The sequence below is a fragment of the Capsicum annuum genome, chromosome 4, assembly GCF_002878395.1.
Source record: "Capsicum annuum cultivar UCD-10X-F1 chromosome 4, UCD10Xv1.1, whole genome shotgun sequence".
NCBI classification, from domain to species: Eukaryota; Viridiplantae; Streptophyta; class Magnoliopsida; order Solanales; family Solanaceae; genus Capsicum; species Capsicum annuum.
The window spans coordinates 197608037-197626159 of NC_061114.1; the positions used below are offsets into that span (position 1 = coordinate 197608037).

Consider the following 18123-nt stretch of genomic DNA (forward strand, 5'->3'; position numbering starts at 1 on the left):
AAAGTCAGTATCAAGCAAAAAATAATTTCATTATGAAAATTTTCTGGAATATCTTTTGAAAAAGTCAAAGGGATGTAAAACTGGTAACTCCATAAGATTAGAGAACCTCCCAGCATCAATAACGAGTCAACCACAAGAGTTAAAAACTTATTACTATGTACGTAACAGCATAAGTAGTGAGAGGTACCAGAGAGAAAACCTGCTTGAACATATCATCCTCAGACAGTCTAACCCGCAACTGCCGTTCCAAAACTGCCTGGACAACTTTTTTCTCGTCATTATCTCGCAGTCTCTCAGCCATCAAATAATAACCGTCACGAGCTAGGTCTTCGTAGGACTTCCCAAATTCCCTGAAACGGTTAGCCCACCGAAACAGATCACGTGGAGTAATGAAACCATGTTTTCCAGCAAAAATTTTTGTACTCTGCCTATGCAATTGCAGTTCCTTCATGACAGCAATCATTTTCCTAGCATAGCTTTCTGGGATTTCACATCTATTGGTCAATATTGTGCTCAACTCATCTTCTGGAATTTCATCAACATGGATCTCCACGAAACGGTTGCGAAATGCTCGTGAAAGAATTTTGCGACCACCATATAAGGTTGGTGGATTCTGTGTGGCAAACAGCATGAAGTTCGGATGTGCTCGAACGGTTTCACATAATTCAGGGACAAAAAGCTCTCTATTATCATCAAGCAACCTGTTCAAAGCTTCTAACACATCTGATGGGGCAAGGTTTAGCTCATCCAGAACTATCCACTGACCATTTCGAACTGCCTCAACAAGTGCACCCTCATGAAAGACAAGCTTCCCATTTGCATCAGTAACATAGGAACCCATATACTCCTGCAGATCAGTGTGTTCATGGTTATTGATCCTCACAAACTCATGACCGGTTATCGCAGCAAGATACTGGACTAGGCTCGTCTTTCCACTAGATGTAGGCCCCTGAAGTAGAACTGGGTATCTTCCAATAAATATGGCACGCGCCAAGTTTCTAATATGATCCTTCACACTCTTAGTCAAAACATAGCTCTCCAACAAATCATCAGACCTTGAATTTCCTTTATCTAACAAGTAAGCATCAAAGGAGATCTGTGGAGGCATTTTGCCCTCTAATAAATATTTAGTAATCAATTGATTCATTAGTTTAGCACTTGGTTCATCTAATGCAATCAGAAAAAACATACAAAAACCATCATAAAGGGCTTTCTGAAGTCCGAAAGTTCTCTCTGCTTTCTTTGTGTACTCTAGCGCACGGTAAAGAGACCTTAAACTATATTGGGGTTTCTGGTTAGCACCATCCTGTAATTTATCATCAGATTGCTTCTTGGCTGTTTTATAGAACTGTACAATTTTACTGACTAGTTCTCTATTTGAATGATCCTCTTTAATAAACTGACTAATAAACAAAGAAAGGTCTTCATCATCCAAGAAATCATCAACAAAATATTCTGTAAATCTGCTCCTTAACGAATTGGGCAAGTCTCTCTTCCCAGCATCAGTTGCAGGATTCATGCAGGCAAATATGCGGAAGTTTGCGTGTCTATTTACATAATCAACATCACCCCTTTCAGTCAAACATAGAGATCCAGTCTCTTCTTCAAGTACACTGATAACTCGCTGCAAAGTCTCCGGAGGAGCCAAGTTCACTTCATCAAGCAGTATCCATTCACCATTCTTAAGTGCAGTAATAAAAGCTCCTTCTACAAAAGAAAATATCATTCCACCAGAAGCACCAATGTGCATACGCGCTTTATCTAGTTTAACGGAAAAGGTTTCCCAAGCCTTTATCAGTTCTTCACCCAAAGGTCTCTTCCGCTTTGTACCGGACCCAGATCTTCCTATTTCAATTATCTTTCGGACACCTTTCTGAAATCCACCTAATAACATCTTCCAATTCTTTTCAGAAACAAACTTCCTTAAACGTACAAGAAAATCTCCATTCTCCTGAAAGAATAGATTGTTAAATTGCCTAAGCAGAACGAAACAACATTTAGAAAAGTAAAATCCTGACAATTACCTTGGAAGAAAATGTAGCAGTAAATAGGTTCTCAAACTCCTTATAAAGGGGTATACATATGAACTGAGCATCAATTGGTTTGAATCCACCCAACAAGTCGGCTATATCACTTTGCTGACTCAAATTCTGCAATATATATAACTCGTTCAGTGAGGCTGTTAAATGCAAATTTCAATCTTCTTGTTCACAAATCTTTCCTGAACATACCAGGACTGTAAGTTTTTGACCAAGTTTCGAAGCAAGACTCTGTACAAGAGTGGTTTTCCCTGTACCAGTCTCACCCACCAAAAGAACTGGCTCATTATACTTAACAGAGCAAGCTATTCTCTCAAGTATGTGGATTAAATTACGAATCTCAACGAAATGCTTCTTCTCTTCCCAGGTCTATAACAATCATAAAGCACTTCAGAAAGGAACAAAAGAATATCCTGCATTATCAAAAATAATCAAAGTTCATTCACTCACAGCCCTGTGGTTGCGCTTAAGTACAACCCTGCCAATATGTAAATCAGATGCTAGTTCCTGCAGAGACGTTACAAATAAGAAAACTGAGCTGCTTTAGCTATGAAAATATAACATTACCAAATAACAAATACCTGAATAACAGGCCTATTGATGGGATACAAAGTCTCCACTGGTCCTACTGACCACATTTTTGCTAGCTCTTTCACTACAGCCAGCCGTTTTTCAGCAGTTAAAAAGGCAGCAAAGATATCTACAGCCTACAAAGTCAAATCATCCACCTTTTAAGCATAACCGAAATATTTAGCAAGGAAAGATGAAATGAACATTACTTTTCATGTTAGACCCCTGTCTTCACACACCTCCTTATATATGTTTTCACGGGCATAAGTTGGAAAATCGTCCCTGCCAAAATGAAAACCTAAACCTGCAATTCTCTTGCACCATTTGAGAAGATCTCTGCAATTGATACGCACGGTTAAAGCCGACAATATTCAGCAGATTCAGCTAACGTGTCGTAACAGAGCTTACCTCAGTGAAAACCTTCCATGAGAACCTACAAAGGCACCAGTTCCAAAATGACATCCTACTAGCTCATTAACTCTATCAAATGTTCCTGCAAGATGCGGCCACAGCACTAAATAGATATTCTAGAGGTAGACAACCAATGAAGAATGATTAGATCTAACATACCAATAAGTTCTGTTGACAAAGACTTCAATTCCGGATACCACTTATTCACAATCTTCAGCAAGTCCTGATGACTTGAAGGTGCAATCATTACTCTCCGCCAAAGTGCACTAACAGAACTCTTACCTATCAAAGAATGACGCCACTTTCAGCTAATAATGGAAAGTAACTCAAAAAATAATAAGAAAAGGTAAAATAGATAACAAGATATACATTTTGCAATAAAATGAAGTACTATCGATATCAATAATATTAACAGCAAAAAATTAGTACTAGTACCATGCAAACGGTGTTAGAGATATCCCACCCAGGAGCTAAAAAAATTGACACATTCTGAGGACAAGCTTGTAGTTTTCATATATCAGAATCTTGTCAGTTCTAAATTCAGAGCTTGCTTCCCAAACAGTCTGAGAATGCTAACCAACAATTGGAAAAAGACTCGCAATTGTTTGAGAAAGATCACCCAAAGACACAAAGGACTGACACAGTAGTGAAGGTGTCTTGGGAAGAGGTTTTATTACTTCGAGGTCCCAAACCCACTTCTACTAACGTTTAATCAAAGTGTGAACATGTAGGAAGAAAATCGACCAGAACTCTTGAGAGGCGCTCAAGCAGCAAAAGAAGTTCACCTACCAATTATCAGAAAACAAAAGAAGAACTGCAAATGCAGGGAATCTATTTCTCACTAAGCATTGTAACCATAAGCGCCTGCTGATTTTTACAAAAAGGCTGAGGAAAGGAGGGGAGGGGGGAACTAACAACAGACTCCAAATACTGGTAACTAGAAAAAACAGATACATTTAAGAAGAATGTTGATTTTTTTTGTTAGCTATAAGACAACAAAATTTATAAGTCAGAATACCAACCTTCCATAGATATATCTAGCTTAGTGCTTTTCATCGTGGAAAATAACCGAAAACCTTCATGAACTCTAATTCCCTGCAGTGGTTCATGCGTATTGTGTTCATTCATCATCAGAATAATTTGCACAAGAATCAATGTAGCATTTCACCAATCAACTTGTGAATGCTAGGATGCAAGGACCAACCAGAACATGAAGGTGAAATAAAAGGCCTAGCCTTTTGAAACAACAAATATTGGTGGGAAATAGCAACATCATCTGCTTAACTAATAACTAAACAGCCAAGATATAGAAGAATGAAAAGCACACAGATGTCTGTTAACCTTCTTTTTGTTCTGGGATTTGTCAAGAAATGTAATATGAATAATGATGGCCAAGGCACTGCTGAATATATTCCTTATGGAAAGATACAGTTACCAACAACAACAACAACATACCCAGTATATTATACCACTACCACAGATGTGAGATAGAAAAGATACAGTTACCACAAGTTAGAAAATCACAACTTGTCCAATCAATGGGAACATTGAAGAAAAAGAATTTCACTTTCATTCAGATGTAAAGACTAAAGAGTAATATTGACTTATATTCCCCTACTTCAGAGCAATGAACAGTTCAATCATCAAAGTGGTCACTCAAATTTCCTATATAGATTTAAACGCTCATAAATAAGCATAATATTATTAAGTGATACACAATAGCAACAATATAAATGGCTGAAATTGACAAAAATCAAACAACTGATTACTTGAAATCTAAGTTGCTCGGACTCTACAAAAATGCCTATGGGTGCATGTCGGATCCTCCAAAATTAGTGCATTTTTGAAGGATCCGACAAACGTTTTTGGAGAGTCCGAGCAACTTAGCTTGAAATGAAACAGTATGTTTACACGAAGCTAGTTGAAGAGCTTTGCGAAACTGCACAAAAAGAAAGAGTAGACCACCACTTACCTTCATGGTCTGCTTTTACAGATTGTAAAGTCGGAGATAGTCAAAATATTACAACCATAAATATATCAAGATAATTAGGAAAGCAGCATGCAGTCAAAAGAGCATCAAACAGAGGCAATATCCCAAAATACCTCTCCATGCCCAGTGAAGAATGAAGTTGCGCCTTCTAACAGAGGCAATAAGATGCATTGAACATCAGGAGGCGCTTTATCAACATCCTCAAAGACAACCCAGAATCCATTGGAAACAGCCTGCACATCATAATAATCATCACTCCATGACAAGGTAGGAACAATGAAATACCTATCGATTTATCAAACGAGTAAGAAACCTGGGTAAGTGAACCAGGCTGCCATCTGAATTCACCAGGTTGCTCTGTACATACATAAGTGCCAACTAACATCTTGCCATCAACTTGCTCGTCCATTTGAAGGAATAAAACTGTTTTTTAATTGAAAATTTATCAATAAGAAAACAGCAGACACAGTCCAACCAAACCAAGAGCTTTTTCAAAGCAGCATAAGAAAAATGTCCTCAGTTTATGAAAGTGGATGGATATAGAGAATCATACTCACAAGTTGCACAAGTGCATATTCAAAATTGGGGTCAAATGCCCATCCACTAAAAATTTTCAAAACTTCATGGCAATGCATAAATCAATTAAAAATCTAGAATGTCAACTGAAACTTGAATATCAAGTGACAGTACCACATTCAGCTTGTGAAAGATATGAAGAGTCTTTTGCAGTATACTGTATATGGTCAAGGATATGAAAACAACTGTCACTCAATCTGTATAAAGATCACAAACTTAGAAGAGAAACTGAAGCACAAGATGATCATGAGGCATACGTTACCAAATCTGGGGAAAGGAATTTTTGAAAATGTTAAGGATGCTCCCTGCTGGTTATTGGAGACTTGGGACTTCAGGGTTAAGACATTTATGAACACTATGGGAACCAAATTAGTTACCCCATCATATGCCACCTCCATACAGTTTGACTAATTTTGACTTCATCAACAGAAGTTTAAACCACATTTACAGCATTAGGGCCACACTTGATTTTTTTTTAAGATTAAGATGTTTGAATCTTAATATATATATTCGTAGGCTTTTGGACAGAGATGCCATAGACATATAACAAAAAATTATTTGCAAATCAATTATTGTTTTATACTTTAATCCATTATTCAACTTCAGAAATTGAAGCTTGTTAGAAAGAGTATTTCCACTGGCATAATGGTTCACCCACAATCTTCAATTTCAAATTCCAAATGCTATTCTCTGACTTCAATCAAAAACTCAAGTCTTTTCAACTTCACCCACACATTGTCCAAACATGTGAACTCCAATCTGAACACTTTAACTAAAACTATTTGTTCTAAACGATCTATCATTAGTTAAAAACTAGACGTTCAAATAATAAGACAGTAAAATACCACATCCAGAAAATATTTGAGAAAATCTTAATTTACATTATATTACAAAAATATTTGATGAAGCACATTATAAAGGTTACTAGCAATGTTGGTGGTCAACGGTAGCCGGGGGTGGGTGTGAGTTACAGAGCTGCCAAGTGCCACGGATACTGGTTGCGCATGCTGGTTGTGCAATCTTGGCCAGAGGTGATGACTATGCAGTGGTGATTGCTGGTGGAGGCCGTGTGGCGGAGGCAGACAATGAGGTGTCAGAAAATGTTATACTTGTACTCAACAGTAATCCAGGGTTTACTTGTACTCAACAGTAATCCAGGGCTTCTAAAGGGATATGACCGGTATTAGGTTACTCAAGTCTCAAGGTTATGGATTGAACACCAAGGTTCTTTCACAAAGTATCACAAAAACTTTGGTGAGCCCATTTGCATAATCGCTTTCTCTCTTCTTGTTCTATTATATTTGTTTCTCCCTGTCAACTCAAAACTGCTTGTAAACCCCTGCCAACAAGTGCTTATGAAGAATGGTCTGCGTGACTGGTAAAGTCTCAAGTCAGTCTTCCCGCAAAATCAAAGCCCGCTTCACCCACTCTCTCTCCCAATATATATATATATATATATACACACACACACACACATATACCACTTAAATGGCTCAAGACCCCACAATATGTTAATGAGCCTAATCTGTCTCCCTTTACTCAAGGTTCACTCATATCTACGTCAAAAAAGACCCAAAAAAAGAGGGGGAAAAGGAAATATCAAATCCAAGGGCAAGTCCAAGAACACACGGAAGGCCGCTAGAGAATGCTACACTTGTTTCTCATCGATTGTGCAAGAGTTTCTGAAGAAACTTAAGATATATATATTGAGCTCATCAAGCCACTTAAATGGCTCTGAGGCCCCACAATAGGCTAATGAGCCTAATCCATCTCCCTTTACTCCAGATTCACTCATATCTACTTCAACAAGAAACCGAAAAAAAGAAGGCAAAAAAAAAGAAATATCAAACCCAAGTTTAAGTGCGGTGGTTGCTGGTTGGTTAATGTTGTCGATTGTATGGTGACATGACGGTGGTGGGGTGGCTAGCAGAGGTGTACGAATGGAGATGATCAGTGGTGATGGTTGTTGCTAGTGGGACATACGGCAAAAGCTTGAGGTGCGGGTGGATAAAGCAGTAGTTGAAGCACATCTTCTCATAAATCAGTAACTCGAATGAGATCAAAGAAATCAGATTTCTTTAGAAAAAAAAAATGTAGCTGTAAGCCGAAAAAAGGCAAGTGCATTTACAGAGTTGAGATCCGAATGATTCAGATTTGAATCTCAATAAAGTGAAAAAAATGGGGACTAAAGGAATATAATGAACTAAAATATTCAAATGCATGCTACTATTTTTTATTTTATACTTTTAGAAGACTAATTAACCACATAAAATGAGGGAAAAGAACATATGAGACCTTTTCCATGGATGTCAACCTTTTAAATGAACAATAACAAGTACTTCAATCTTTTTAAATATTCATGACTAGTTTTTGTCGTTTTGACTAGTTTACATCCCTCTGGTCTTGAAGTCGAGATACACCAACTTTACAAGCTCAACCAAATATCCACAGCCAACAATCATGCAACAAAAAAAAATCCATCATACAAAAGATAAACATTGCTACTGATGATTGATTTATGGGCAACAAACAACATACCCCGACCCCCATGAAGTTCTGCTAACTTTGAAATCAATGCAGTTTTTCCTGAACCTGCTGGGCCATACAAAAGCACTGGCCACCTCTGACTAAAAGCCAGGAACACCATCTCATAGCTCTTCTGCATAGCAGAAGTCAAGACGAAAGGTTTCCCACAATCCCTGCACGTTTTTAAAAGATCAACGTTAAATGCCATTTAGGGAAGAAAGCAGCAGCGTGGACAAAGAAATCCAAAAAGTTAAAGGTCTGGTATAAAGGATATCTCAAGGACCCCACTTTGTAATCAACCCACTTCCCAACTACCCCTAATTGCTGAATCACCAACGTAAATGCCAACTTTTTAACACCTCCACAACCCAAATTACAAGCAAATTGTAACAGAGATTGCTAATTTTGGGACTGCTCTTACCATGTCACCTTCTTGTCCCCCTTTAAGAGTCCATACTCTAGAATGGTTGAGGAGGATGGAACTAAAGAATCAAAAGGTGAAGAGTGCAGCGATTGACATTGGTTAAATCTCGTACTTCCACCAGCTAAGTCACGATTACTTTCATGTGAGGATTCAAGATACCAGGCTGCTTTCTCCAGTGCTACATCCTGACAATATTCTTCCCAGCTGTGGATTTGAAACATCAATGCAAACGTGAGAAAACGTATGAGACGATTCAGATCAAAATTCTAATAATCGGATGAAATGCTGCACATCATACAAAAAATACTCTCTGCAGTCAAAACATTATTCATATCACGAACTAGAGCATTAACCAAGAAAGTAGCAGCATCCGGTATCAAATATCTAGCTCCAATTCCAATAGCCTTTTCAAACTAAGGATTTGCTGTGACTTGCATCAAGATACACTAGTCTCTTACAGAATGTAACTTTTACTCAATGAACTAGAATGCAACACTTACCGTAGTAAACAGGAACATGCCTCTTGAGAACATAGATTGAATTTTGCTATAACTCGGTCATTTAACTTCAAAAGTATTGACAGAATTCTTATCACACACCATAATATGTCACACTCACTTCTGTTTGGTTCTTCATTTCTACCCAAATAAAAATCATGAAACTGACTTATATTGTCCAGAAGGCAAGACCAGTCCCACATTGTGACAAAAACTTCAGGCTCTGCTAGAAGGAGACGATATGAAACTCGTACTGCATTCAGCAAACCAGCTCCATCCTAATAAGAGAGTAGTTAGGCAGCTTATAAAATTTGCTATACTAATTGGGAAAAAATAATACTTATACCCAAAAATAGAGAGAAGAAAACCACAGAAGAATAAGGACATTTTGAATCCAGTGGAGAAATCATAACCACATAGCTAGCACTAACAGCAACTTAATGTCATAGACTTGCACAAGAAAACGAGTTTACAATAGTAATTAGGTACTCTATTTAACTCATTGGATGTTGTGGTGGGTGTGTGGTATACTAGGGGAGAGAATTAAAAAGGCAGATATCCGAGATAAGGTAGGAGTAACTTCAGTGGAAGAGAAAATGTGAGATGCAAAGTTGAGATGGTTCGAACATGTGCTGAGGAGATGCACACCCGCCCAGTGTGGAGGTGACGTTGGCTATGGATGGATTTAGGAGAGATAGAGGCAGACAGAATAGTATTAGGGAGAGGTAATTAGACGTGACATGCACATTTGCAGCTGGAGGACATGACCTTATAGATAGAAAGGTGTGGCGGACACGTATTTGGGTAGAAGGTTAGTAGGTAGGAGTATACTCATACTTGTATATAGGAGTGTATCGTCTTGTTGCCCTTATTAGTAGTCATAGGACTACCCAAGTAGTTTTTTGTTCTTCGATTTCTGCTACTACATAATGTTTCTTGTAGGTCTTTTATAGTATTATTATTTATTTATTTTGATAACCCTGGTGTTCGGACCAACTTTGATGCACCTCGACTAAATCTACGAGATACCTGTCAACTCCACTTGTAGCAGATATCAAGTAATTCTCCCCACCAAGGTTAGGACAGATGGGAAAAATCACCTAGTATTTTTTGTCTCTACTGGGATTCAAACCTGAGACCTCAGGCTTTCAACCAACTTCATTGACCACTACGCCACACCCTTGGGTGTGTTTGTAGTATTTTTCTGCTACTATATGTAGATTGTTCTGTCTTGATGAGGGGTCTATCGGAAGCAACCTCCAACCTCACCACCTCACCTCTGAGCTAGAGGTAAGGTCTTCGTACACTTACCATCTCCTTACCGCACTTCGTCGAATACTAGGTATGATGTTGATTTGACTCCCTAACTCAGAACAATGTGGAAACAATGAAAAGCTCAATAGACATATTAGATCTAGAAGCCTTCCCTCGTCTAGATATACAAAACCTAAGTGTTTGGTATATAGACCATAGGTAAGTTTTCAACATGTATTGCTACACATATATCTCATTATAAGCAAGGGTTGCCAAAAACTTTCAAAGATCAGAAAATTCGAATCAAAAAGTAACTACTAAAACAAAAAAAAATTCCAGTTCTATTAAGACTGCAACCATAATATTCTCAATCAGTGTTATCAAAAGCAAAAAGCGCAAATAAAGCATGGGTATATATATATACACACACACACATACAAAACTATCTTTATCTTGAGCCGGGGTCTATCGAAAACAGCCTCTCTACTACTTCGGAGGTAGCAGTATGGACTGCGTACATTTTACCCTCCCCAGACCCTACTTTGTGGGAATACACTGGGTTTGTTGTTGTTGTTATTGTTGTTATGCAAAACTATAATAATTTTTTTTTGAATCTATTAAACGGTTTCATGGATTTCATTGATACTAACAAGACCAACATAGTCATATACAAGAGGCATACCAAAAAGGAAAAAACCTACAATCACCTCCCAATCCTGAAAATTTCTTCTGAACCTCAAATCCCAGAAGCACTTATCCCCTTGTGTCCCCCTAACTCGTTGAACAAACTCATTTCTTTGGCAAGATATCTATACAACAACAATAAACCCAGTGTATTCCCACATAGTGAGGTCTGGGGAGGGTAAGATGTACGCAGTCCATACCTCTACCTCTAAAGAAGTAGAAAGGTTGTTTCCGATAGACCCCCGGCTCGAGACACAGAATACTACACAAATACATAGTAAAGCATGGAACAAGATGGCATAACATAAATACGACACCCACAAGTAATAGAAAACAGAGAAAAGTAAACAGATTCGTAATAAAGCATGAAACAAGATATCATAACAAGAACAATACCCCCACCAAGTAATTCCCTACACTAGCGACCCAAAATGACCCTAGCCTTCTGCCCTAATTCGCGTCCTCCAGATCTTCCTATTTAGGGTCATGTCATCAGTGAGCTGTAACTGCTCCATGTCCCGCCTAATCACCTCTCCCCAGTACTTCTTCGGCCTACCCCTACCCCACCTAAAACCATCCAAAGCTAGCCTCCCAAACCTACAAACCGGGGCATCCATGCCCCTCCTCATCACATGTCTGAACCATCTCAATCGAACTTCCCGCATCTTATTCTCCACTGGAGTCACACCAACCTTCTCCCTGATAGTCTCATTCCGAACTCTATTCCCCCTAGTCAGCCCACACAGCCAACGCAACATCCGCATTTCCGCCACCTTCATTTTTTGAATGTGAGAGTTCTTAACTGGCCAACACTCCGCTCCATACGACATGGCCGGACAGACTGCCACCATATAGAGTTAGGCAAAAGATAGATAAAAAAGAGAAAATAGAAAAGAGAGATTCCAGAATGCTAAAAGTTTAGCTAAGAAAATAAGATGTAAGTTCTTCCATGCCCTCCTCTAAAGCTCTTGTGATGTTTATATAGCAGGGTATTCATTTGGATGTTTCTTGGCAGGCTGGTGCAATATGTGCAGTAGTATTTGACAGAGGTAGTGGTCCTCTGTTGGCTTTTAGGACCACATACTCAACCAGGTATTTTGGGGACTGTTTGTCCCTACTGCTGCGCCTCAGTGTACTCGAGTGGACCTGCAGGTTTGTTACATTGCCACCCCCATGAAGACTAACCTTGTCCTCAAGGTTCAAGTCTGGAAACTGATGAGTCAGTGTAGGAAGGTCTTCCCAAGTGGCCTCAGAAGGAGGCAACCCCTGCCATTTGACCAAGAACTGGGTTATTTGATGCCCTCCCTTTGTGATAATACGCTGCTCCAAAATGTTCTCAGGTGTGAGCAGCAGAGATGAGTCTTCGCCGATAAGATCAATGGGAGTAACCTGTTGATCAGGGTTCCCTAAACACTTTCGCAGAACCGAAACATGAAAGACAGGGTGTATTTTTGAGGAAGATGGGAGATCCAGTTTGTAGGCAACCTCACCCACACGATGAAGCACCTTAAATTGACCAAAGAATCTTTGACTAAGTTTTGTATGGCGCTGAAGGCGAATAGAGAGCTGCCTGTAGGGACGTAATCGAACATATACCCAATCTCCAATCTCAAAGCTTACATCTTTGCGTCCTTTGTTAGCATTCCGCTTCATACGTTCTTGGGCAGCCTGCAAGTTGGACTTCAAGAGGGACAACGTTTCATCTCGGCGACAAAGAGACTATCACATCTGGATTGGAAGTGTCATCCCTGATGTATCGAGTTACCGTTGGGGGAGGCCGACCATAAACAACTTCAAAAGGGGTAAGCTTAGAGCTATGTTGGTATGAAGTGTTGTACCAAAATTCGGCCCACGGGAGTAGGCGAAACCAAGTAGCAGGGATATCCGCAGCAAAACATCGAAGATACATCTCAAGACACTTGTTAAGAGCCTCTGTTTGTCCATCCGATTGCGGGTGATAAGCAGAACTCTTGGATAATTTAGTCCCTTAAAGTCTATTGATCTCAACCAGATCAACCCAAAAATCAGACAAGAAAATAGAATCGCGGTCTGAAACAATTGAGGAAGGAAAGCCATGTAGTCGAATGTATTCTTGGACAAACACTTCTGCGATCTTGTGACTAGTGAATTTTGGGGTCAAGGCGATGAAATGGCCATATTTTGACAACCTGTCCACAATTACCAGAATGACTGTACGACCCTGAGAAGGTGGGAGGCCAGTGATGAAATCCATAGAAATATCCTCAAAAATTGAAGCAGGTATAGGAAGTGGAAGAAGAAGTTCAGCAGGTTTCGAATGTGTCTCCTTCATTTGCTGGCAGACTTGGCACTGTAGGACGAACTGCTTGACATTCTTGCGCATACCCGGCCAAAAGAAATTGGATGAAAGGCGGTGAAAAGACCACGCAATACCAGCATGACCTCCAATTTTAGAAGACAGAAATTCTTCGCAAATGTTTTAGTGCCGGGTCCGGGGGAATAATCAGACACTTACGAAAAAGAAGCAGACCTTCTTGGAAGGTGAGGTGAGGCATGGAGTCAGGATCATCGCGCAACTGATGCTGGAGTTGAAGCAAATAAGCATCAGTTTATTCAAATGCTTGAGCTTGTCAACCAAAGCCATTTCTGTGATAGCCACAGTAAGAGCCATCATGGCTGGTTTCCTGGATAAGGCATCAGCAGCTGAATTCAATTTCCCCGGCCGATAGACAATCTCAAAGTCACAACCAATCAACTTACATAGACATTGCTGTGTTCTGGTGTTTGAATCACTTGACTCATAAGAGATTTCAGCGGCTGTTGGTCAGTGATGATGATGAATTTGCGACCCAAAAGATATTGATGCCACTTTTGGACAGCTTGGGTAATAGCAAACATTTCCCTCGTGTAAGTGGAAGCCGCTTGCATCCTGGGAGATAATTTTTGACTGAAAAAAGCAATGGGGTGCCCTTCTAGAGATAACACTGTTCCAATTCCCGTACCAGAGGCATTAGTGTCCACAGAGAACACTTTTGAGAAATCTGGCAATGCAAGAACTGGAACAGAACTAAGGGCTCGTTTGAGGTCAAAAAACGTTGTGGATGCGCTATCAAACCAAACAAAGGAATCCTTTTTTAGAAGGTTTGGCAAGATATCTATACAAAATTGAAAATTCATCCTTAAGCACCAGCCTTCCACACCTTTAATGCCCCCAAAAACTAACTTTACTCCCTTCTTGAACCTCTTTTTTGGTTAAGTTAAACAATTTTATTAAAATTTGGGAGGAAACCCTGTATACATATGCCAAAAGAAGAAAACCAACACCAAAATATGGTTCTCAACAAAAGAGGTCCAATTCTCTATACAAATTGGGACCTTGCAAGTACACCAAGAGTAAAGTAGGTACAAAACATAACTCTTGAACTTTATGAAGTCATGTTCTACCCCTTCAAAAGCCTTTTTATTTCTCTTTACAAACGACTCACATAACTACCAAGGGAGAAACACTCCATGCTATCATGTTTTCCTACCTTCTTTTAAGAGTCCAACTTTGCAAAGCCCCCTTCATTGTGCCAGGCATGACTCATCGCGTCCTAAACAAATTTAGGGCCACCCTCCAAAACCGACTAGCCACCTTAAAATGCAGAAGATGATCTACTCTTCTACCAGTACTTTACAAATGAAGCACCAACTGAAATGGGTGATTTTCTTCTTTCTCGGATTCTCCACTATTAATATCACACCATTTGCTGCCAACCATACAAAGAAACAACCTTCCTTGGTGCTCTACAGATCCAAATGAAGTCACGAGGAAAGGTACCTTTCTCTCTCACTAGCATCCTCTTATAAAAAGAGCTAACAGTGAATAAGCCACCACTCTCCTGCCACCTCCATGCATCTTACAAGTTGTTTGATGTGTCTAACCCATACAAAAGCTCTAACAGATTGTGAAATACTTCCATCTCCCAAACATGAAGCTTCCTTATCAATCTTAAATCCTAGTGAATAGCATCCTCATGAGAACTACAAAGTTGTTGGACTATCATCTCTCTACCAAGAAATGCAGTATAAACTAGGAAAAGCTTCCTACAACTCGAGAAAAACCTTAAAAGAGATGTCGAGAAAAACCTTCTCACCCCTTCATGATACCCCTCTACAAAACACCCCTGAATGGAGTTACACTGTTTCTCATCCTCCAACCACCATCCATTATAAGCATGAATGACAAATATATGATCAAAGAAATTGAAGAAATATTACGACAAAATGAAATATCAATTGTTTAGTGTCGCATCTTCAAAAGAGGATGTCTTAGAACTTCGATGACAACATTGAAGCGCACATTAAGCAAGGCGAAATGTTAAACCACATTTTGAGCCTCGTTTCAAGGCTTAACCGCGTCTTTGATAAGTTTGTTCTCAATGAAGGATTTAATGTGACTACCTATTGATGATAGCCCTTTCCCACAAAGAAAGTCCAATCCAACAATAAGGAACTTAACCAACTATAATTGGTACCCTACAGTCCACATCAGAGTGCTCTCTCATCCGGCAAATGATTGGAACACTGCAAGTTCAGCTCCTATCACCCTCATATAAATTGAAAGCCTAAAGAAAATAGAAAAAATGGAATGGAACAGCTTAATAATGCAAATGTAGCCACCAATGATAATGAGATACTAGATGAAGTTTTTCAATGATTTCTTGAATAATCTAATGATGATTTTTGTCGAAGTGTGTAACCTAGTTCTTTTGGCAATCCAAACACATGAATATTTATTTGATAATTGTGTGGCGGTGAACCACGAACCTAAGATCTTTGCATGTTCAAATACCATGTTGTGTGACCATCTCATCTAAAAGCTACCATCGATAGGGAACACATTTCTACATATTAAATTATCTTAACCATTCTTATGGGATTAACTTAGGTATAATGATGTTGTTATCTTCAACAATTCTTGTGGAGTTACCCTAGATATGTTGTTATCTTCAACAATTCTTTTCTCTTCATAAGTTTGTTCTTATTTAACAAGTCGCACCGCGAAGGTGCACAGTCGGTACAAATAATGAGTGCAATCGCCTGCCTAAGAAGCCGTGAGTTAATGAAGTTACTACCATGAGAAGATCATCTACAGGATTTTTACTACACCAAGATTTATATGTTTACTAAGTTGTGAACACCACAGAATATAAGGATAGGAGCCCATTCTCAAAACACTTACATCTACTACCTATCCAAATCGAAAAGTGCATACAAAGAGAGAAGAATTCACAAATTTCTCCGACACTTCTTGATCAACTTATAATGATTGGAAGAAGAATAGAAAGATGAAGATACAAAAGGGACTTGTTCGTGTTAAATGGTTTCACCCTTGAAACTCACCAATTATGTTTAGGAGGTAATTTCTACGCCGGCCATCAATATATTCGAAGAATGGAACAACGAAAGGGAAGAAATATAGATACAGAGGAACTTCCACTTTTGGAGTATAGTGCGAAGAAGTAACCACATGTGGCATCTTAAGTTCATCATAGAAAAGGTTTGTCCTAAAATGATATGGGGAAAAATAAACAAATCCCAATTACATTGTTGAGCTAGAGAAATGAACATAAGACTTAAAAATAAAAAAGGCAAGTATGACATGTTCAAGCTTCTTCATTAAGAACCACCAATCTTAATTCTGAAAGCAAAAAGAACTAGTAAAATTAGTTCTATTGATCCAAACCAGCCCAGGGACATCATTTGGCTTTCGGATTCTCTTGGTTTTCAAGCGTGACAAATGAGTTTAATTGTTAAAGAGGTGAGAAGATTACATCAGCAAGGAACATTTTCACTTACGTTAATTTTTTGGAATAAATGAAATTAACAGAGAGAAGAAGCCAAGGAAAATTGAACATGCACTAGCTTCTCCAATGAGAACCGACAATCATAATTTCGAAGGTATTAGATATTTCTTCTGTTTACTGGTACTGTGCTAGGACATTGCCCAGCTTTTGGGCTTCTCTTGGTTCTCATTTTTTGATCTAGTAAAAGTATTTTCATTTATAAACATGGCTAACTAAATTGGTTGTATACAAGAGATATATCAATAGGTAAAGAATCTATAAAATATGATTCTATATGAACTCCACCCAATATTCTATCTAACATGGGACTGTGCGTGCACCAACAGAAAATTAGGGATCCGAGTAATCTCCTCAACTGAGAAAAACTCAACTCTACTCCCTCAAAAGCTTTCCTATTCTCTTTTTTTTTAACAATTATTCATCGGCATTAAGGAATGCGGGCCACCTCCAAAACGAAATTGTTACAGGAAAGTAAGTCAAGACTTTTTCTTTTTTTTTTTGATACAAGTAACTTTGTATTCACACAAAAAGTCATCAGGAAACTGATGAGGAGGGATTTACAAACCGCAGGGGGGGGCCATCATAATCAAAACCAAAGCAAACTTTCAAAATTTTACAGTTGGCCTACAAACACCACTAAACTATATACTTCCCCCACTAGATCCTTTTTATACCAAAAACACAAAAGACTAAGAAATCTCATCTTGATCATCTGTGAGCTGCCAACCTTCCCTTCATAGCATCTCTCGTTCCTTTCTTTCCATAATGTCCACCAGATACAAGCATGGACAATCTTACGCCTCCTTTGATCCTCTCTTTTCCAATTCCTTGCCAATGTGTTACTACCTCAAAAGTGGTACTGGGCATTATCCAGTTTACCCAATTATACAAAAGAACATGTTCCAAAGATCTGCAGTTGTCTTGCAACACAGAAAAACGTGGCCATTTACCTCAGCCTCGTGTCCACACATATAACACCTTAAACAGATCTGCATACCTTTTCTTTGTAGAACTTCATGTGTTAGGCATGCTCTTCAATTACTAACCAAGTGAAACATGCAATTTCTAAAGTAATCTTTATCTTCCAGATTAGTTTCCAAGGCCACACTGTTGTCAAAGAGTGACTAGCATTCTTCTCCCAGTAACAAGACTTCACTGAGAAAACTTCTATGTTATGTAATTTCCAAACAGTTTGCCAGGCTCTGTGGAGGTGCCTGGAATCAGGTTTAGAACATGTAATAGGTCTGCTACTCTTACAACCTCCCAGTCATTTAGGGCCCTTCTGAACATTAGACCCCATCCTTTGGGGCTCCAAATTTGTGCT

At 38.9% G+C, this 18123-nt stretch overlaps 1 protein-coding gene across 2 annotated transcripts in view; it reads right to left on the minus strand.

Annotated features, from left to right (window-relative positions):
• LOC107853493 (midasin) overlaps positions 1-18123 on the minus strand; it is a 64737-nt gene that overhangs the window by 44187 nt on the left and 2427 nt on the right. The window contains exons 4-17 of one of the 2 annotated variants that reach the window (XM_047410908.1): positions 9037-9311; positions 8534-8740; positions 8125-8285; positions 5324-5433; positions 5124-5243; positions 4043-4115; positions 3180-3302; positions 3018-3102; positions 2849-2945; positions 2621-2746; positions 2490-2546; positions 2232-2408; positions 2025-2150; positions 200-1951 (exon numbers count right to left, since the gene is read on the minus strand). In XM_047410908.1, the coding sequence (XP_047266864.1) occupies positions 200-1951; positions 2025-2150; positions 2232-2408; positions 2490-2546; positions 2621-2746; positions 2849-2945; positions 3018-3102; positions 3180-3302; positions 4043-4115; positions 5124-5243; positions 5324-5433; positions 8125-8285; positions 8534-8740; positions 9037-9311 (3489 nt within the window). Of the gene's footprint in view, positions 1-187; positions 1952-2024; positions 2151-2231; positions 2409-2489; positions 2547-2620; positions 2747-2848; positions 2946-3017; positions 3103-3179; positions 3303-4042; positions 4116-5123; positions 5244-5323; positions 5434-8124; positions 8286-8533; positions 8741-9036; positions 9312-18123 lie in introns of both variants that reach the window. The other variant, XM_047410907.1, reaches the window with a different exon arrangement.